Below are 23081 nucleotides of genomic sequence, written 5' to 3' on the forward strand. Positions count from 1 at the left end.
TCATTGAGAGTTTCTTATACCGTATTCGAATTAAAAGGAATGTTTTATTAATTACACAATTCTCTCGTTGTTGCTCGTATTGAGTATACAAATAACTGATTATTCGTATAAAATTATTTATCGTAGAAACACTCGTATAGTTTCATAATATGCAATTTTATATTGTTGGCATTGACAAACCCATTGACTATTTTCGTTTTGCTTTAATATGTGGTCAGCCGTAAAAGTATTAGCGTCAGCCTTGGATGGATACAATATATTTCTTTAAAAAACATGATATTTCATGATAAGTAACAGAAAACAGTCAAATATTGTACCGGAAATATTAGTCCCAAAAATCCCGAAAGTACCGGGAATTTAATTTTGAAATCCCGGTTCTTTGCTTGGCTCTAAAACCCTAGTACAAGATAAGAAAGCTCACAATAAAGCAACTACAAGGGGTATATAAGGTAATTGTCAAATGCACACTTATTAGCGATAATATGGCTCATATAAGAATATTATTTTTGGCATTTTAAGCCGCAACAAGAGAAATTTTTGTATGTTGGGGTCGTCCTTACCAAAAAACATACCAATGCAGTAATGCCCATGTCGAAAATTTTATATATAATTAGTTTTACTATAGTATATTATATATGTATACTCCCGGCCGGTTTCGACCACAGCGCCTGCTTCAACTCCACTGCTAGGAGAATATCTTTCTTAAAATAAATAGTTAAGTTAGCAAGCATATTCATTTAAACTTATTTATTTACTTCGTTCCCTCTTTTAGTTTCTCAGTAGCTGCATACATAAATAAGAAATTTGGCACAATTTGGTTTCAAAGAGGATGTGAGGTAGGTACCTACTTACTTACCTACTTAGGTAAAGATCATAAATACCTACTATACGTATAAATCATCATCTCGACCGGCGATGTTCACCGAAAAAGTATATATATTTTTTTTACCTTGTGTGTACAATAACCCTGTTATTCATAAACGCGCTACAACCCTCAATTAGTTATCGTTATCAATTCGTTAATCGTTTGTCTTTATCTGTCTATTTGACTTATGTAAATATTTGTAATAATAATAAAGGGATAAAACAGTCATATTTAACTAAATCAGGCCCGTAAAGTTTTATGAATAAGGGGGTAAGTATTTTGTCCAGCAGTGGGCCAACGATGTCAGCATGGGGCCCGCGACCGACCGGCACACACGACAGCGACACGACTCTATGCGTGTGCTTACTTCAAATCAAATAAAAAACGAGTGTTACCCGACGAAGGTCGAGCACGCAGGGTTGCTTAGTGTCGATTCGACCACACGAGAATAAGTTATTTCAAGAATTATTCGCACAACTGTGACATTGAATCAATTTAACCTCATTTTAGTTCTTCCGCCCCATGCATATTTTATAATCGGCGCGGTTATTTTAGCTCCCACACATACACATGCGATCTCTGTGTACTTTTCTAGCAAAAACCCGTCCATAAAATCTTATGATTCGTATGATACCAATCTCGTGGGGTCTACTAGTTGCCACCGAACAGTTCCACTATTCATCTTCTGGATCCATCATCCGATCGACTCGATATCAAATTATTGTACCTAGTTAGGTTATTGTCAGTAACAGTGAGCTTTACTTTAATTTTTTTCTAACTAGTATACAAAAATAGTTATTTGTTTTACAAGGGGGCAGAGTTGTTGTTTAGCCCATCACGCTAATATTGGGAACCGAGCAAGCGAAAAATTCCAAAATTGAATCACGAGCGTATCGAGTGGTTCGAAAATGGAATATTGATCGCTGCGAGGGTTTTAAGGCACAAGGGCTAAACAAGCTTTGCCATTGAGTGAACCACACAATTATTCACCAAACCAACGCGAGGAAATACTAACTAAACAATACACTCCTTTTTTTGGGCAGTCGTGTAAAAATGGGTATCACATTAACATCATTCCGAAGTAACTACATATAAAATATTAATAATTAGATAATTAAATTTGTCCTTACAAAAAAGTTACAAACGGGATAAAGATATGATTGTTTTACTTAAATACGATTGTGAACGATCTCTCAACATTTACAGAGTGTGCAGGGTTGATCCTGCACACGTCTCATGTATTACTAAGTATTAGTACTTGAAAAGTTACGAATGAAAAAAAAAAGGGTAAAATCGATTTGCAAGATTGTTAGTTACAGTCAGATCAAGATAGCTCTGCAGCGATTTTTATAGCACAGACGTGTAAGTGTTATTTTAAACTACAAACTTCTATGAAATTATGACGTTGTTCAAAATTTAAAAAACCCCATACGCTATATGCCAGAAAAATATATTTTATGCCAAAATGCTTTACATCATTTGGGAAAAGAGCTGACACTCTACAAACTGCTGGATCAATTTATATAAAACATAGCTAAGAACTACCGCAAGGAAACTCGCTTTCACGTAAAATATCTGTCCATCTGTTCGAGAGCTTCGATGTCACAGACAGACAGTTGGCATCAAACATATAACACCCTTCTTTTCTTTTTGCGTCGGCGGTCAAAAATGTGGAAAGTTATGACGTGATTTTAAATTGTATAGGAATAACAACTTGAGGTACCGTAAAATGGGGTGTGTAGGGTCAAAACTGAAATTAAAACCTCGATAATATTTTATTTTTACATATGAAAACTGAATGGTGTATATAATAAGTGTTCCGGACGTTTGTATTTTGGTTTTTAAGTTATTTTGGGTAGTTCCATTTCATAACTTTGACGATAAAGATGAAAACCCACCTCACCCCGTAGTGCCTCGTATTTGGGGTTTTCATACAAAGGTGATTGGAAGATTGTTGGATCGATTCTTTTTTATTATGCGTATTACTATAGCTCCATTTTAAATTGGAATACTTACATTATTTTTGTAGCAGTAGCCTTAAAATCCCTTCTCACCCCCCTCTCAAACCTTCTCTCCCCATTCATAACCCACCTCTCCCCGCGAAACCTACTCACCCCGTTTTACGGTACGACACAGTGCGGAAGAGTGTGCGTGACGATGCGATCAACAAATCATTATACTACGAGTACCTATCTATCGTTATATAACGTAATAATAAATCAAAGGTTTATTGTTTCTCTGCAACCAGCGTTAGATAATCAAGTAGGAGCCAGCCCTGCGAGCGGGACGGGAGGCGGGATGTACACGGACTATCACGAACATGTGTCTGCAAGCCGTCTGTCTGTGCGGGAACGAAAACAATTAGCCCACTGCCGTGCCGTGCCGTCGCTGCACTTCGCGCTACACCCGTAGGTAAGTACCTAACCTACCCTCTTTTGTTCCGTTCCGGGTTACGTAAATTGTGTCCAACAATAATTGTTCATTTCTATTGTACTTATACGAAACACTATGCATTTTTTTAAATTTTCCTGTCGTGTTTGTGTAAAGAAATAGAATTAACCTATTTAGGTAACTACAGTTTTGCTTGTGATTTTGACTTTTAATAATATACGAGTAGATACTAGTTACAACTATACCTTATAAAACAAATTCCCCCGTCTGTCTGTTTGTATGTTTGTTCGCGATAAACTCAAAAATTACTGAACGGATATTCATGCGATTTTCACCTATCAATAGAGTGATTCTTAAGGAAGGTTTAGGTGTATAATTTGAATTTGTTAACCCGTGCGAAGCCGGGGCGGGTCGCTAGTATAGACAAAACTTAATTTAAGTTCAGTTAAATCGGGCCTTAGTAATATTTAGGTAAATGATTATTACTTCGTATCATAACATAAGTATTACAACAGGCCTTAAGTAGTCGCCTTGATTATCTGTCGATGAAAATGGATGAAGATAAATACTACATCTGTCCATAATTCATGTCTTGGCTTCGTGAGGGAGTAAAGCTCATAGTGGGATGCACGCAATCAATAAGGTTTTTTCTACTCTACTCTTCTAACACAAAGCGCCTCGGTGAGCTCACTCGGGTGACTGGTCGACAGTCATCACTTCATCAGAGCGTGACGAATGACTCTTCATCTTTGAATTAGAACTTCACAAACCATCTCACAAATAGGTACATATTAATCCAGACCTAAACTTTATATCATATTATGCCATGAGACATTTTTATAGAAGAATGCCGTAAGTGATACAGTATGTGGACAGCATTTTAGGAACTTAGAAACTTTAAGGTATCGACATAAAAAAATAACATGAAGTCCAATTAAGTCGGCTATAAATAATGATCACTGAAGCTAGAGCAAACGCAGTATCTACTTTAGTGTCTAAATATGGTCAGGAATGTTTTGCTATTTTATCGATCCACTTATCTGCGCCGCCCCATATGACTACCATGAATTGAATAGGTTGTACCTACATGTACCAACCAGCTTTGTTTTAATTTGGAAACTCTGTAAAAGTACGCGTGAACACAGGTATGTTTCTTATTAGAGTGTCAACAAAAAGGGTTAATTAAGTAGGTCAGTTGATTTCATTAAGGTCATCTCAAAACAAATGGCTTTGATAAACGACGAGCGCCCCGGCATCACGTGGTATCGAAACAGAAGCAACGAGAAGGTGATTTAGTGCGATAGTAGACGGAGAAATAAAAGAGTCGCTTTGAGACCTGACTGAAGCGGCGGCGGCGGGCACAATCAGATGAATTGATATGGGTCTCAATTGGAAGACACACAACACATCCGCGTTCCGTGCCCTCCTGCCATTTTAACTTACATATACATATAATTATATTATATATTATGATCATGTTTGTAATGTAAAAATACCACAAAGTATATAGACCGGGAGATAGTGACACATTTTACTGGGTCATTTGTACCAGTATGGCGGTTCGTCAGGGGTCTAAGCATGTAATGAAGGAAATAAAAATGATGGTCATAGCGCTGGTACCGGCGGCCCAATCGCGTGGGCGTTAGTCGAACGTGTCGGATAAAATACGAGTGTCGAACGATTTGTTCCACAAAAATCCTCGTATTTTCCGATAGTCCATAAAAAAGAAGTAGGCGGTAGCGTAATGCCATACTTCTCCGGTGTGACTTACAGCCCGCCATACTGAGGCGAACACATTAATTAAAAAAAAACAATTCAACCATTTGTGCCAAGCTAATTTTTGCACAGGTGATCATCGTCGAGCAGCCATTCATGGACATCACCATGCCATACTCTTCGGACGGTTCCAAATGGCCGCCATACCGCCGCAAGGGAGTTAATTTTTTTTTTGTTAAACGATTTGTACCAGTATTGCATTTAAATTTTTGGAAAGTATTTGATAAAATGTGACCGTTATTATAATTGCCATACTTATAGTAGGGGGATAAAGTGCTGCCATACTTGAAAAACTTATTTAATCGACACGTTTCAAAAATACGACTATGTATACGTAAAATATTTTTTTACAGCATGGCATCATCATATTCTGTTTGTTTGGATACAATTGTACCTAAAAAAATATATTTCAGATTATAACTACGGGGCGGACGACTGTGAGACTTAAGCCAAGACTTAAAACAAAAAACAATTTTTTGACGATTTGTACCAGTATGGCATTTGGATTTTTGGAAATTATATGATGCAATGTGACCATTATTATATTTGCCATACTTCTAATAGGGGGAAAAAGGGGCACCATACTTGAAATAAAAAACAAATATTGTACACATTTGCCACCTCCTACAGGTATGGCATTATGAGATTTCCATTTATGATCACACAAAAGTCTTGAAAAAAAATTACAAGATGGTACAAATCGTTTAGCAATAAAAAAAAATTAACTCCTTTGCGGCCATTTGGAACCATCCGAAAAGTATGACATGGTGATATGTCCATGAATGGCTGCTCGACGATGATCACCTGTGCAAAAATTAGCTTGGCACAAATGATTGAATTGTTTTTTTTTTATTAATGTGTTCGCCTCAGTATGGCGGGCTGTACGTCACACCGGAGAAGTATGGCATTACGCTACCGTCTACTTCTTTTTTATGGACTATCGAATAATACGAGGATTTTTGTGGAACAAATCGTTCGACACTCGTATTTTATCCGACACGTTCGACTAACGCCCACGCGATTGGGCCGCCGGTACCAGCGCTATGACCATCATTTTTATTTCGTTCTTTACGTACTTAGACCCCTGACGAACCGCCATACTGGTACAAATGACCCAGTAAAATGTGTCACTATCTCCCGGTCTAATAAGTGTATGCTAATAATGCTGCCAATATTGCATAATACAATTTTACATACCTAACTGACATGACCGTCTCATTTTTAGCCGAATTCAAAAAAGGAGGAGGTTAATTATCAATTCGACCGTATGTTTTTTGGATGTATGTTACCTCAGAACTCCGTTATATCAGAACCAATTTGGAGATTTTTTTTGTTTGAATATATGTACGAGTATGTAGTTCCAAGTTGGTCCCATTTTTGTCAAAACCCAGTTCTGATGATGGGATCTATGAGGAATTGAGGGAGCTCCTCAAATCAAATCTAATAGCCATTCGAAAAGTGACATTTGGGGAACTGGAATTGCTCGTGAAGACCAGAACGGAACTCTTCAACGACTTGTATTTCACATTTTGCGATTTATCTTCTTCGTTAAGTTTGTTAAGCAAGTAACGTTCTAAGAAACCTTTTTTGGGGTCCAGTTCTGATGATGGAATTGCTAGAACTCCTGAAATCATGATGGCTTCAGATCCAGACCTTGAATTTTGAAACGTACCTGAAGCGCGAAACTTTTTAGTGACATGAATTTGCTCATTGCTAGCGCATAATTATGAAAGGGATAGTATTTTATTTTACACTTTTTGAAGTCGGTTATTCTTTTTTTAAGTTATTTTTTTATAGTAAGTAAGTGGTAGTTGATCCCAATGCAAAAACGGCAAATCATTATTGTTATTACATTTCATTGTTTTTATTCACGGCATCCTTCTAAAACGCCTATATATATGATATTATGAGCAATTTTACTAAGCTTGTAATTAGGCCGGCGAAACTATAATCCTTGTTAAGCTGCGGAACCCTGAAAAGGGATCAAACTGAAAGAACCCTTTATAGTTAGCAATATATTGGAAACTCGCAGGCCGGTAGATTTATATCGGTCGTAGATTGGCGGCGCGCCTCACGCGAATTCTATAGGCGAAAGCAATTTCAGTCTCGGGCACAGTCGCGACGCCGTCGCAACCGAATCCCGGCCGACACATCCATACCTAGCCGACACCTACACTCGCTTATTTCATTCGCATGCGAGGGGCAGCTTAGATGGGGAATCTCTTACATACCATTATAAGGCTTACAATATAATTTTATTGATTCGATGTTTCCGCCCGGAAGAGCCATTACTTTTAATACTAGCATACAATATTCAGGACGCAAACCGCAATAAGAGCAGCAGTACGCTTGAGAATTTTCGTGTATTATGAAAAATTACCCCGGATGATATGTGATGCTGATGAATAAAGACACTATGCATGCAGCAATGAATGCAAAACGTTGACGCAAGAGCAGTTTGAAGTCACTAGTTATGTAGTTAGGCAGTGAAGCTAGACAAAGCGCGTGTGAGCAGAGTCATTAGCTGCACAATTAGTGCAATTGTCGTTAATTTATTGTAGAGCGTCGACAGCGTTGGTGTCCGCGCTCCGTGCGAAACGGGGACTTAAATCATTGTGATGCCACTGATGCCACGCCACTCCACGGATATTGTCCGCTTTGTTGCCATCAAACAGACATGACATTAATTGAAACAAAGACAATTAATTCTGACTGATGTCCCTTAATCTGCTAGATATTTAACAGAACGACCGACAAGATTAAAACCACTGGCATTTGTTATAATAATACGAACTTGTTTAAATAATGAACGTGTTTCTGGTAAGTAATAAGTATGGTGTGTTTAAAATGGCTACAAATATAATGACCACCAAAAAATACTTTGGTACCCTAAATAAAAAAATCATGCTTACCAAAAAAAATTACTGAACACCAAAAAAATAAGGCCTAAAAATACAAAAGTACCACCACTTTAATTACGACTGCACTTCAAATTGTATTCAAATACCAAATATATTGAATGATCACCAAAAATCATTAATGATCACCAAATCTTGAAGACCAAATTAATGCGATATTTTCACCTAAATAAACCACTATGATTACCAAAAAATGTATACATATTACCAAATAAAGTAAACTGATGCCAAAATTACTAGCCCCTCCCGCTCAACCCCCCGTAGCCCGCACCGCATACCTACCTAACCTAATCTACTTTTCTAGTAGCATTTCGTTATGCTACTAGAAAAGTACGTTAAACTGCTATCAGTTAAGTGGGTTAGCTTAGGTTAGCACTGCGACCCTTACAGAAACGAAATGGTACTAGAAAAGTAGGTTAGGTTAAGTTTCAACTGCTACCCATACAGATACGAAACGCTACTAGAAAAGTGGGTTAGGTTAGGTTTGAACTGCGACCCTTACAGAAAAGAAATACTACTAGAAAAGTGGGTTAGGTTAGGTTTGAACTGCGACCCATACAGAAACGAAATGCTACTAGAAAAGTGGGTTAGGTTAGGTTTGAACTGCGACCCTTGCAGAAAAGAAATGCTACTAGAAAAGTGGGTTAGGTTAGGTTTGAACTGCGACCCTTACAGAAACAAAATGCTACTAGAAAAGTGGGTTAGGTTAGGTTAGAACTGCGACTGTTACAGAAATAAAATGCTACTAGAAAAAGATGACGAAGTGGATTAATTAATTTAATAGGATAACGATATATTAAATGTTTGCACATTTTTAATTAAAATGTGGTTACAATTTTTGTGATCATTTACTATTTTTGCGTTTACAATGATTATTTTGGAGCCATTTGCTTTAATAGGATAGCAAGATTTAAAAATTTGGTTATCATTTTACATTAAAATGGAGTTCTAATTTTGGTGGTCATTTACTATTTTTGGGTTTACAATGATTATTTTGGTGTCATTTTCTTTAATAGGATAGCAAGATGTAAAAATTTGGTTATCATTTCACATTAAAATGGGGTTTGAAATTTGGTAATCATTGACTATTTTTGGGTTAATAATGATTAGTTTGGTGTCATTTCCTTTAAAAGGATAGTAAAATGTAATAAAATTGGTAATCATTTCACATTAAAATGGTGTTATAATTTTGGTGATCATTCATGATTTTAGGGTGGTAAAATAGATTTTTTTGGTATTAAATTTTACTAAATCTGGTGATCTGTTAAATAGCAGCCGTTTAAAATTATAATTTGAGAGTGGGTTGAAGTGATAATGTGTATAAAACTTGTAAAAAACATTAGTATAATTTTTTTTCTAAATATATTAAACTCAAAATTAAGTTTGTTAGTGTCGTACCCTCGTTAAAGCAGATATTTGCTGGCGAAAAAAGGTACCTGCCCGTCATGTCTGAGGACGTCCCAAGTTACATTTGCTAGTATTTAGGTATCAGTATAAGTCATACATTCATGAAAGTTTGATTTTCTATCTTGCTTCTTAGTTACCGAGACGAATTGATACATTAGTTAAATATTTACCCCCCTAATGTATATTATTATATAGGAAATTTATAGACGCGAATGCACCACGGGTTGGCCAAGTATTTACTACCGGCAGCATCGGAGTGCAAGTCAACGCCCGATTGATTACCGCGACATTTCCATATATCTCTAATAAGGACTTGGCCACTGAATTATATATACTTAATATGAGCGATGCCCCCAATCAAAGTGATTTGTCCTATGACAAAATACTTCGTCAACGACATTAGCGCTTGCTATTTTTGCCTGACTATGGAATGGAAGATGCCCCACCCATCTTCCATCCACCCATCAGTCGGGTAAAAATTTTAGCAGTAGCATGTTTATAAGTTTTTAGTGTAATTTTTCATATTACCTAAGCTTTTTATGACATAATGTTTTTCAAACAAAATGTTTTGTATGTCCATTATGAAGCGTGGTTATAACTGGAACACATGGTATACAATGCTTAAATTCGGGACCCAATGGCAAGTTTTGTAAGTATTCAGAACTGTCCTTCCTTGCTAAGCTTCGAATTTTTTGATAGGTACTCTAGATATATATTCATTTTTTCTACTCGTCGACTGTAATTCTTGAATTAAAGATTTCTTATACCAAACTGCAATTGGGTATTTTTGCTCCCAACTCAACTATATGTTCGGCATATTGTTTTGGAGTGCCCACTAACAAAGTACGATGGCCCAGTGGAAGATTTTAAAACCATAACGAGTGCAACCATCACCTACTTGGAAAAATGTAGATATAGATTATAAATAAACTAAGTTGTTAATGAACAGTGTAATGTAATATAATGTAAATGCCATACGATAAAAAAAAACTCAACTATATTATTTATTTCGATACAGTTTAGTCAGCTATAATGAAATTGACCAATCACAGCTCGCCGCGATTAAGAGGACGACACAAAAGCATAGCTCAAATTAATTATTTATTTTAGGTTGTATAGTAGAAACAATTGCTTCATACGTCAGAAACGCGCATGTAACACCCATAATATAGCAACATCCATAGACTACGAAAACCACTTAGCGTTGCTTTGACCAAAATCGAGAAAACAACTGTCTAAAAATTTAATTTAGCGCGGAGCAAGTACCAGGGCCTCATGAGTTACGAGAAGGTGTCGTTGACCAGCCCGCCGCGGGCCGCGGCGGCCGGGGCGCGTACCTGTATGAAGGTATCGCGGCTGTTCTCGTATCTTTTCACGCCACTGTTCGGAAATGTGGCAATAGATGGTCTAAAACCAAGCTGGAAAGTAGGCAATAGCTGTAGCACCTGAACCGCCACTACTACAATGTTTCATTGTTATCATCATCTGTCATTGGTGACGGTTCGCTACAGCAATGAGTATCATTTAAAACATAAAAATCAATAAAAGGTATTTGTTGGCGCAACTTTTTCATTCAAAAATAAAATTAGGTTATTTATAGGACCAATTTCTTGTTTAAAAAAAAAAAGAAATGTCAAAACCATTCATTCATTCAGTCAGTTCATTCAGTTCACGCTTAAGGCGTTTTTTACTTTTGTAGCTGTTAATGGTTATTTAGCAAAAACGCTTCTAAGTTTAGAGTCGATTTGAAGCAAATAACAGGAAAACGCCTCTTAAAAGTGATAAAAAAAGTTCTGCAATTGTTTTCTTATTTCCTCGCAGTAGTCGTGAAAAGCACTATGTAATGCCTCGGCCGGAAACGCTAAAGACGGACTCGTATTATTTGAGAGCCTCCACTAACGTGTCGGCCCTCAAACGCACTCGTCCATCTTTTAGCGGTTTTCCGTCCTCTCCTACAATGTACTATAGCTGTATACTTTTGGTTTGGTTTGTTTGTATGATTCTACTAGAGTAAAGTGTTATTTTTGTTGACTCGTAGAAAAAGTATTGTATACAATAGTGATATAATCAAGCTAGCTGTATAATAGAATTTTTTCTACTAGTCGACTGTAATTCTTGAATTAAGATTTCTTATACCAAACTGCAACTGCCAACTCAACTATAATATTCATATCGATACAGTTTAGTCAACTATAATGAAATTGACCAATCACAGCTCGCCGCGATCAAGAGGACGAAACAAAACCATAGCTCAAATTAATTATTTTAGGTTGTATAGTAGAAACAATTGGTTCATAAGTCAGAAACGCGCATGTAACACCCTTAATATAGCAACATCCATAGACTACGAAAACCACCTAGTGTTGCTTGTTAGTCTCCATAGGCTACGGTGGCCAAAATCGAGAAAACAACTGTCTAAAAATTGAATTTAGCGCGGAGCAAGTACCAGGGCCTCATGAGTTACGAGAAGGTGTCGTTGACCAGCCCGCCGTAGGGCGCGGGGCGCGGCGGCCGGGTCGCGTACCAGTATGTAAGTATCGCGGCTGTTCGCGAATCTTAGCTGTATACTTTTGGTTTGGTTTGTTTGTATGATTCTACTAGTTTAATAGTACATTATTGTCGAGGCTCGGAAGTAGCTACTTGCAGGCTGAGGATTCGTTTTAAACGGACGACCTTGGGAGTCCGTTTAATTGAATCCGAAGCCAGCAAGTAGCCTTCCAGCCGAGTCATATATAGTGCTTTTCTCAAAAATGGTGCAAGAAATATAAATATCTTAGAAATATTTTACAAAAGCAACGTTCTTACGTATATATTTTCACAGAAAAAAGTAGAAACAATTGAAAAAATTAGCTTTGCCGCCTTTTTATTTTTTTAATAAAAAAATAGAAGTGTATTTTTCTGCCGAAAATACGTCAACCTATTTGAGACAGCTAAATAGTCGCGGTACTAATCATCTGTTTGGCTGTTTAATGGGCCTGTGCCTTCATTTGATATGGCCATTTCAAGTTTTAAAAAGTTTGGAACTCGACAAATAATGGAATTTGTATGCAACATTGCAGTCCCAAAATCGAGACTGCAATGTTTTTAACTTTTTAATTTTTGACTGACCATAAACTACGCGCTTCGCGACCTATTTTTTAAACGGCAAAGTCGACTTTGCCATCCATTTTTGAGAAAAGTATTATTTTTGTTGACTAGTAGAAAAAATATTGTATACAATAGTGATATAATCAAGCTTTTCAATCTCATACCTTACTTAGGCAACTCAGCAAGCTTCGTTGCCTAAACACGGTACTCGACAGAAAAACTCTCTATTATATCACGATTGTATAAAATACTATTTTCTACTAGTCGACTGTAATTCTTGAATTAAGATTTCTTATACCAAACTGCAATTGGGTATTTTTAATGTATGGGCTCCCAACTCAAGTATAATATTCATATCGATACAGTTTAGGCAACTATAATGAAATTGACCAATCACAGCTCGCCGCGATCAAGAGGACGAAACAAAACCATAGCTCAAATTAATTATTTCAGGTTGTATAGTAGAAACAATTGGTTCATAAGTCAGAAACGCGCATGTGACACCCTTAATATAGCAACATCCATAGGTTACGAAAACCACTTAGTATTGCTTGTTAGTCTCCATAGGCTACGGTGGCCAAAATCGAGAAAACAAGTGTCTAAAAATTGAATTTAGCTCGGAGCAAGTACCAGGGCCTCATGAGTTATGAGAAGGTGTCGTTGACCAGCCCGCCGTAGGGCGCGGGGCGCGGCGGCCGGGTCGCGTACCAGTATGAAGGTATCGCGGCTGTTCGCAAATCTTAGCTGTATACTTTTGGTTTGGTTTGTTTGTATGATTCTACTAGTTTAAAGTATTATTTTGTTGACTAGTAGAAAAAGTATTGTATACAATAGTGATATAATCAAGCTTTTCAATCTCGTACCTTACTTAGGCAACTCAGCAAGCTTCGTTGCCTAAACGCGGTACTCGACTGAAAAACTCTCTATTATATCACGATTGTATAAAATACTATTTTCTACTAGTCGACTGTAATTCTTGAATTAAGATTTCTTGTACCAAACTGCAATTGGGTATTTTTAATGTATGGGCTCCCAACTCAACTATAATATTCATTTCGATACAGTTTAGTCAACTATAATGAAATTGACCAATCACAGCTCGCCGCGACCAAGAGGACGAAACAAAACCATAACTCAAAATATTTATTTATTTTAGGTTGTATAGTAGAAACAATTGGTTCATAAGTCAGAAACGCGCATGTGACACCCTTAATATAGTAACATCCATAGACTACTAAAACCACTTAGTGTTGCTTGTTAGTCTCCTTAGGCTACGGTGGCCAAAATCGAGAAAACAACTGTCTAAAAATTGAATTTAGCGCGGAGCAAGTACCAGGGCTTCATGAGTTACGAGAAGGTGTCGTTGACCAGCCCGCCGTAGGGCGCGGGGCGCGGCGGCCGGGTCGCGTACCAGTATGAAGGTATCGCGGCTGCTCGCGAATCATAGATGTATACGTTTGGTTTGTTTGTACGATTCTACTAGTTTAAAGTATTATTTTTGTTGACTCGACTGAAAAACTCTCTATTATATCACGATTGTATAAAATAATACTATACAATCGTGATATAATAGAGTTTTTCAGTCGAGTACCGTGTTTAGACAACGAAGCTTACTGAGTTGTCTAAGTAAGTTACGAGATTGAAAAGCTTGATTATATCACTATTATATACAATATTTTTTCTACGCGTCAACAAAAGTACATTGTAGGAGAGGACGGAAAACCGCTAAAAGATGGACGAGTAGTTTGAGTCAAATAATACGAGTCCATCTTTAGCGTTTCCGGCCGAGGCATTACATAGTGCTTTTCACGACTACTGCGAGGGAATAAGAAAACATTTTCATAACTATAAGTACTAGCCCGCGATTTCTCTGGTAGCAAATTACTAGCCACTGCCTGTGCTGTCTCTTGAATTTTGGTAGGCGTCAGCGTAAGAATATCATTTTCTTCACTAGAAGAACTCATTTTTATAGCGAGCGTAGATACGTGTTTCTTGTATTTTTTAGTCAAACACAATTTACACTATCCAATTCAGTAAGTATTTTCAGATCCCGCCTGTTTTACTTTTTTTATCACTTTTAAGATGTGTTTTTCTGTTATTTGCTTCAAACCGACTCTAAACTTATAAGCGTTTTTGTTAAAAAAAAAACACAAACAGCTACAAAAGTAAAAAACGCCTTAAGCGTGAACTGAATGGATAATTGTTAAAAAAAAAATAACTGAATGGTTTTGACATTTCTTTTTTTTAAACAAGAAATTGGTCCTATAAATAACCTAATTTTATTTTTGAAGGAAAAAGTTGCGCCAAAAAATACCTTTAATTGATTTTTATGTTTTAAATGATACTCATTGCTGTAGCGAACCGTCACCAATGACAGATGATGATAACAATGAAACATTGTAGTAGTGGTGGTTCAGGTGCTACAGCTATTGCCTACTTTCCAGCTTGGTTTTAGACCATCTTTTGCCACATTTCCGAATAGTGGCGTGAAAAAATAATACTTTAAACTAGTAGAATCATACAAACAAACCTAACCAAAAGCTAAGATAAGCGAGCAGCCGCGATACCTTCATACTGGTACGCGCCCCAGCGGGCTGGTCAACGACACCTTCTCGTAACTCATGAGGCCCTGGTACTTGTTCCGCGCTAAATTCAATTTTTAGACAGTTGTTTTCTCGATTTCGGCCACCGTAGCCTATGGAGACTAACAAGCAACGCTAAGTGGTTTTCGTAGTCTATGGATGTTGCTAAATTAAGGGTGTCACATGCGCGTTTCTGACTTATGGAACAATTGTTTCTACTATACAACCTAAAATAAATAAATATTTTGAGTTATGGTTTTGTTTCGTCCTCTTGATCGCGGCGAGCTGTGATTGGTCAATTTCATTATAGTTGACTAAACTGTATCGAAATGAATATTATAGTTGAGTTGGGAGCCCATACATTAAAAATACCCAATTGCAGTTTGGTATAAGAAATCTTAATTCAAGAATTACAGTCGACGAGTAGAAAAAATACTATTGGATATCGTTCGACTAACACGACACAGGATGGAGTGATTGAGTGAATAGATTGATATCAATTTCAAATGGTTAAATCAACGTTAATGTCAAGGAACATTTGGTAGGAAGCCATGTAGCTTGTGCGTAATCGGTGCAGGAAACGTAGAACAACGAGGTTTACATACAAAAAAGGTTAGATTTTGTAGTTCTGTACCCTGGCGTCGGCATTGTCCGCATCGGTCTAACGTCACGGAGATTGTAGTGTTTTATTTCGCACACCTACATTCAGGAAGCCCGATGCGATATACATGCAAGGGCCTATTGTTTAATAAAATACAAGCTTATAATATTAGGGATTTTACATGCAAAAACACTAATAATAGGTATTAGCTTGTATTTTATTATGTAATAGACCCCATTATGCATGGGAATACCTAGCACGATACACAAATATAATAGTAATGTATCCAAATAAACTCGTCGCGTTACAGGTCAAATTTGATAGTTATACTTAGTTATTGAACTCAACTTTTGCGGTGTACTCTTAATTTCAAATAGCGTCAAAATTTTTCACAATTACGTATAATGGTCAAGCTTTTCTATTGACACTTACGCCTCTCGTTATTTTTTATAATTATGTACATATACGTAGTATATTTTTCTGGTAACAATTAACCCGCAATCAGAGATACAAATGTAGCCCGGATTTTAACATTTTAGTCTCATTTAAGATAACAAATTACTACATTAACGATTTCTATTTGCGCCTAAAGTTGAATCAATTTTCGGGATAGATAATTTGAGCTAATTTATGATAGTCGGCGGCCGATAACCGAGCAGGCTTATCACTGGAGCGTGATGGATCGAGCCGCAGATACTTAGATGGGTAGTATCTCGTTAAAATTACCATCGATTGCTATAATAAAGTATGTACACTATTAATATTATTATTTACGTATATGTACCGGGCTAATAAATTACGCCTCATTATTAGTTGTATATGTCGCAGTCAAAAGTGTGAACTGGTCGAAATAACTTTTAACCGACATAAACAGGCAAAACTGCTTTTGACTGAGCATGTTGGTCAAAAGTAGTTTTACCTGAAAATCATTGGTTAATAGTAATTGTGGCTGTTACTATCAGTCAAAAGTACTCGCAGAGATTGGTAGGTTAGGATTATTTCTTTTTTTGCTACGCCCAAAAAACGAAACTGTTCCCAGAGATAGGTAGGTTAGGGTTATTTTTTTTTTGCTACGCCCTAAAAACGAAACTGCTGCCAGAAATGGGTATGATTTTCAGGTAAAACTACTTTTGACCAACATGCTCAGTCAAAAGCAGTTTTGCCTGTTTTTGTCGGTTAAAAGTTCTTTTGACCAGTTCACATTTTTGACTGCAACATATACATATACATATCATTATTAGTTGTAGGTATTATCATGCATCTTTATGACGCAATTATTATTAATGAATATTTATTCAAGTTTAGTTCTTCATCCCTAACAAATAACCCGAAACAATCCATGGTTTTTAATACTTGAATTACACCTACAAACTACAAAACGGATGCAGTTGCAGACCAACTAGTAGTATTCTAATAAATTCCAGCTGTTGACAATATTGGTGGTCATTATTTCACTGCTCTAGCTGGTATTGCCATTTTCATTGGAATTCCAATGTTCGTTCCGTTCCATTTCCCACTGTTGTTTTATAATAAGCAGATTTAAATACACATTCGTATACCTACAGATGAAATCACTAGAAAACAGAAGGCCCAAAAAATAAATTGAATAGCTTCTCAGGAAATGTAAAGCTTGAACACGCCAAAACGTGGGCACATAAAATTACAAATAAATAGAAAATAAAGGTCTAATGGAGCGAAATATATATTGAATATAATTGAAAATATTATAGCTTATCATGCTAATATACTAGACTATCATTTCAGCCTCAGGATTTGACATGTCACAGACTTCGTGATGACCAGGACACAGGCACTTTGCACGACATGATTACTGTATGTTTAAGTAGTCCACGCCAGAGTTATTTGCGGATAAGTTGATAATATAACTTTAACAGGTGTCTTTTTCAAATATTCATTGATATGGGCCCAGTCTATTGCCATCCGACTTCATTTATTACCATCCGCCAAAAGTACCCTTTTGGCATTTTTGGCATGTCTATCATGTTAATACCCCTTCGTCACTGTTATAGTGTAATGACAACACGATGAATGCTACCAAAATAGTAACTGTGAGCTGTGGCTTCTTTAAAATAGGTTTAGGTTATTTTCGCAAATGTTTCTTGCATACATTTCTATAGTCAATGTCCCTTATGCGAATCAATTAACGGCGTCGCTTGATGCAATCACAAGTAGCTGGCTCAACCAATAAATAATGGGGATACTTAGCATTATTTTTATCTTGCAATCTTCGGGAATGTATTAGCAACTCATACAAGTCAAACTTTTTATTTTGTGTATTGCTTGAAGTTTGTATTTCTATAGAACCATCGTCTAACACCTAACACGCTCAAATACGTTAAAAATGATCAAACGTATTAATATCCTACATTTTGCATACAAATTTCATTTAGCACCACTATTTTGAGAGCAGATAAGCTCTTGCTAGCTCTTAATCTAACTTTACTTCTCTTTTTGTACATAAATTTGAGATATTTGTACGTTTTTGGCAACATAAGAAAAGATAGGTTTCGATCTTTATGTAAGAACGCTGTATGTTCCTAGTTTCTTTATTTTTTCTCATTTTTATCTCGTGTTTTTCTGCTTTCTGGCTGTCTTTCCATTAATTGACGTCTCCGCAACATTTCAAAAACACAAAAACTAATCGATCCTCGATATATTAACATTTTCACAAGTTTCTTTAGCCTAATCGACTTTTCCAGTGCTATTGGTGCAAAGTGATTTCGCTCCGTTATTGTTTAAAGCTCGTTATCATGAAAACGAATCATAGAATTCATTGACGTCTCCGCAACATTTCAAAAACACAAAAACTAATCGATCCTCGATATATTAACATTTTCACAAGTTTCTTTAGCCTAATCGACTTTTCCAGTGCTATTGGTGCAAAGTGATTTCGCTCCGTTATTGTTTAAAGCTCGTTATCATGAAAACGAATCATAGAATTAACAACTATTGTGGTATCATATGTTCCTCATGCTATAGCGATTTTAATTTAAGTAAAGAAATAAAATTTAACCACCCTTTACAAAATTTATAAGCAAAAATGTGTGCCCACGTTTTGGCGTGTTCAAGCTTTAGTAATGCTACCGTTCATAATAAAATATTATTTTACATGATTTAGTGCTTAATAATGGGATCCTTTTATAAGCTTATGTTTGCTTATATCGTTAACATTTAAGGTGTTTGAGAAATAATAATGTAGGTACAGCTATTTAATTGTTAGTAGAAATAAGTTAAGAAAATGTTTTAATTAAATTTAAAACTAGGCTTAGTTCTAATGATCATAAACTACCTAGATGTAAGATTTATTTGCAATGCCCCTAACAGGGTGCCATGTGTTCTCACAACCTTTTACTGTAACAACTAAATGTACCATGGTTTCGCAATAAAGAATTATATTCTATTCTATTCTATTCTAAAGGGATTCTTAACACAATCAAGCTAATCTCGCTTAAAGAGGGCCATGTAGTCGATTAGAGGCAAGGAGGCGAGCGCTCACCGATGTCCGCGCGACTTGGGAGGTCCGCCGCTGGCCTTTCCATATTAATACGTAGGTAAATTATTTCGCATTATCTGGCGCGTTATGCTTGGCTCCTTCCAGGAACAGAGAAACTCAGTAAACTTATCGATTCAGCCGATTAACAGATTTTGGGCTTTTTTTTATCTAACTTTTATCTAACTAAAGTAATGTCAGTAGTTTAAGTTAAGCAATCATTACCTATTTCAAAGCAGCTTCTATGCTGAGTGGTATAGTACCAAATGCTGTTGTAAAATTGTAATCTGCGCGTCAATGAAAATGAAACGACAAAATTTTGCTCTAGGGATTAGTAAAGTTGTTCTTCTAAAAACGCCAAAAACGCTTTATATATATTTATATTCACCACACCAGTGGCCTATCCCACAAAACTTACAATTACAATTTTACAAGTGTCAAGTTACAAGTTTGTAATAATACAAATGTGCGTACCACAAAATATACAAGTAAGTAACAAATTTGTAGTGGAAAATTCTTACAAATATGTAAATTGTATCGACAAGTCTACAATTTATTGTATCACAAAACTTTACATACGCTACATATCTTTTCCGGAAAATGTACAAATTTGTAGCTGACAATTGTTTTGTGCTACATTAAATTGTAGTAATAATTATACATATATGTAGAATTGTACCTACAATTTAACAATTCTCTAAACGTGTGTCGCACCCTCTTGCTACAGTTGCAACTTACGAATACTAGTAATTGCAGTATACATGGTGTGTCTGACCATGGGGCTTTAAATCCAGGGCTTGATTTTGCTCGCTAAACTGAGCTACTTTTACTATGGGACCAACCCTAAAATCGGGGAAAAAATTTTGGCTTTTCCATAGAAAACGTCGACATCTGATCAGCCAAAATGTATGAAAAGGTAAAAAAAAATTTCGGGATTTCGGGGTTGGTGCCATAGTAAAAGTAGCTCAGTTTAGCGAGTAGAATCGAGCCCTGGATTTAAAGCCCCATGGTCAGTAACACACAGTATTTTATCATATTTAGCGATTCCAACCATTTGTATATATACCTACCACGAAATATTTAGTTCAAGTAGCAGTGATAGTGATCCTAGGTGTCATGAATTTCATATATACATATATAATCCCAATTTTACTTAGCTTTAATTTAATTTACGAAATACTCATAGGTACTGGATAAAAAAATGCATATAGGTACTCAAATTGAGCTTACCATCGTACGCTTTTTCCAATTTTGCCACATAGTGTCCCTTAAGTATTTCCAATCTTTCTCCATTATTCCTAAATCAATTAAAATTTCTCCTTCGACCTTATTTACACGGTGTGCGTCAATTTATCACTAAATTTACCTAAGTTTTTGTTTTCATTAATGAGGTTTATAATGGTCAGTTTAGCTTGCAAATTCATTGTAATGTCAGTTGGTATGTAAATGCTCGTAGATAGATCAAGATCACTATATAAATATAATTGATGTAATTCTTGCGTATTGCGTATAAAGTGAAACTACCTTCAACATTAAATAAGCAAAATAAATTGTTACATATTTGTAGTTGTAACATTTCAATTTTTCGCTTGTATATTTACAAATCAACAATTCTACAATTATGTAGCTGTCGTGACATACCTTTATTCTTTGTGATACGCTTTCACAAAAATGACATATTTGTATACTGCAGACTTGTAACGAATACATATTTGTAATTATTGTGGTACATTTAACAATTTTGTCGAATTGTACACTTGTAAAGCTTTGTGGGATAGGGCACAGCTGGTAAAGGCTCTTGATTGTTCTAAAACGGATGAGAAAGTTGCATTTTACCCACATGTGGGGCAAAGTAATCAAATGCAAATTTTGAGTTGTTGTTGTTGTTATGTTGGTTGGTAGAATTGACTTTCAAATGATGACTTTGAATGATAAAAATTTAATTACATACATTTTAAATTGATTGCTTTGTTTTTGTTTGATGTTTTACAGGTACTTACATAGTATCTTCCTTGTGTTGGTGTGGTGAAAAACTTTGTGTTTCACTCGGTGACAAAATCTATCATCTGATATTAACTCTTACTGAGACTAAAGAAAACCTGCCAACACAAAAAATAGAATATTTTAAGGTAATTAGAGAATGTTTTTTTTTTTTAATTCAGTATTTGATTATTACATACCTTCACAGTATAAGAGATACAATGAAAATTATAATTCTAATGAGAGACCACCGGAATAGTAACATTTGGTAGGCTCGCGCATTATATAAAGTAATTTATGATATATCAACTCAGCATAGCAATGAGGTGATTAGTTTTAACGGACTGATACAATGATAGACAATGAGCGAGCAGCACTTGCTGGCTGCCTACAAAATAATAATTTATTATTACACATCCTTTCGGACCCCCAACTCGAAATTGAAATCGTTGCGGGAGTTTGGCGGCACGAAGGTATACCCTTCGTATACCTTTTGAAATTAAGTGTTACACAACATTTTTCACCTCACTGCCGCGAGGAAAATACTAGCTGTGTAAACATTAGGAATCTAATGCTATTAAATATGTATTATTCAAAATCATTGTACCTACTACCACCTTACGTGAAGAAACAACACAAACTTACTTTCGACTCTAGAGAAATAAAATACAGTGCCCACTGATTTCTAACAATAGAGAGATACGTTTGTAGATAGGTACGGGAACTGAAAAACCTGATGACTGAGTCTTTATTCGTAGGCTCGAGTCCTTTTTGAGTTGCGTTTAAAAAATACTCAATAAAGGACTCGACTCGGGACTGTCTTTTAAAGACAGAAGTCTTTTAAGCTCAGAGTCTCATAAAAACGAGTCTAGTTCTTCAATTAATAATAATTATTATAATAGTTATTATTTTGTTAGTTCATTTTAGATTCAATAGACTCGAGTTCATACCAACACTAAGCCTAAGTGTAACTTTAAAGTATACGACACTTGTCTTGTTCGATATTTGTCCCTTTAAACGATCTCAAATTTAAGGTGCTTATTTAAATTTAAAACACGATTGATTATTGATGCTGACCACGTATGCAGAAACCATAGTCTAGTAATTTCCAAGGGCGAAGAACAATAGCCACGAAGGTGATTAGCATGCTCCCAGAACGATATTTCGTCGGGTAGGTACCTACGTACGTATATTGAGCACATTTGCATGCCCGAAACAGTACGCAGATGACAAGCCCAAGGACGGAGCGTCGGCGCCAGCGGCGCCGCCGGTGATGTAATTAAAATGTATTCAACACTTCTTCTTGACCACATATGAATTCAATTCGTAAATAAATATAAATTGTACAGTATGTCTCATATTTGAAGGGTGAACTTTTGCATACTAAATAACGTAACACGTGTTGCAGAAACGTTTATACAACATGACCCAAAAAAAATACACTTTAAAAAATGCAGCAGAAATGGGCAGAGGCCCTATGCTCGGGTACCGCATACTTAGTCTTCATGTGACGTATTAGTTTAAATTGAGTCCTGAGCTTAACAAAAGGTACTCACTTCCATCCTGTAGAGTATCTCGAAAAGAGCCATATTTCGTTGCTGTGCGGACGAAAACAATGGCATCGTTTTCTCGCCCTCTGACAGTTACACGGCCTCTGTAAAGGAAATGTTACTTTAAATTCAAGCATGACTGAATAAAAAAGGTTCTTGTCGTATAAGTACCTACAAATCATACATCCATAATATTGGCTTTATATGGATAAAAAAGGTCTTATAATTGTCCAAAAACCAGATGCCACAAGTGTCGCTACTGGCGAAAAATGTACTGCTAAAACAATTTACAACTAATATTACAAGCAGAAGGAGTTGAAAATAAAGTTCCTGTTAATCCGGTTATAGTTATAATATTATTAGCTAACATCGGATGATGGTAGCATGACGTAGGAGGAAACGGGGTCATTCGA

The 23081-nt window shown here is 36.1% G+C and overlaps 2 protein-coding genes across 2 annotated transcripts in view; both read right to left on the reverse strand.

The window, feature by feature from the left end:
- LOC134804822 (uncharacterized) overlaps nt 1–23081 on the reverse strand; it is a 470867-nt gene that overhangs the window by 78627 nt on the left and 369159 nt on the right. The window lies entirely within an intron of this gene.
- Nucleotides 1–23081, reverse strand: part of LOC134804824 (heparan-sulfate 6-O-sulfotransferase 2) — a 104467-nt gene that overhangs the window by 62248 nt on the left and 19138 nt on the right. The window contains exon 3 of the mRNA XM_063778086.1: nt 22675–22772. Within this exon, the coding sequence (XP_063634156.1) occupies nt 22675–22772 (98 nt within the window). The remainder of the gene's footprint in view (nt 1–22674; nt 22773–23081) is intronic.

Source organism: Cydia splendana, chromosome Z (assembly GCF_910591565.1).
Source record: "Cydia splendana chromosome Z, ilCydSple1.2, whole genome shotgun sequence".
NCBI lineage: Eukaryota > Metazoa > Arthropoda > Insecta > Lepidoptera > Tortricidae > Cydia > Cydia splendana.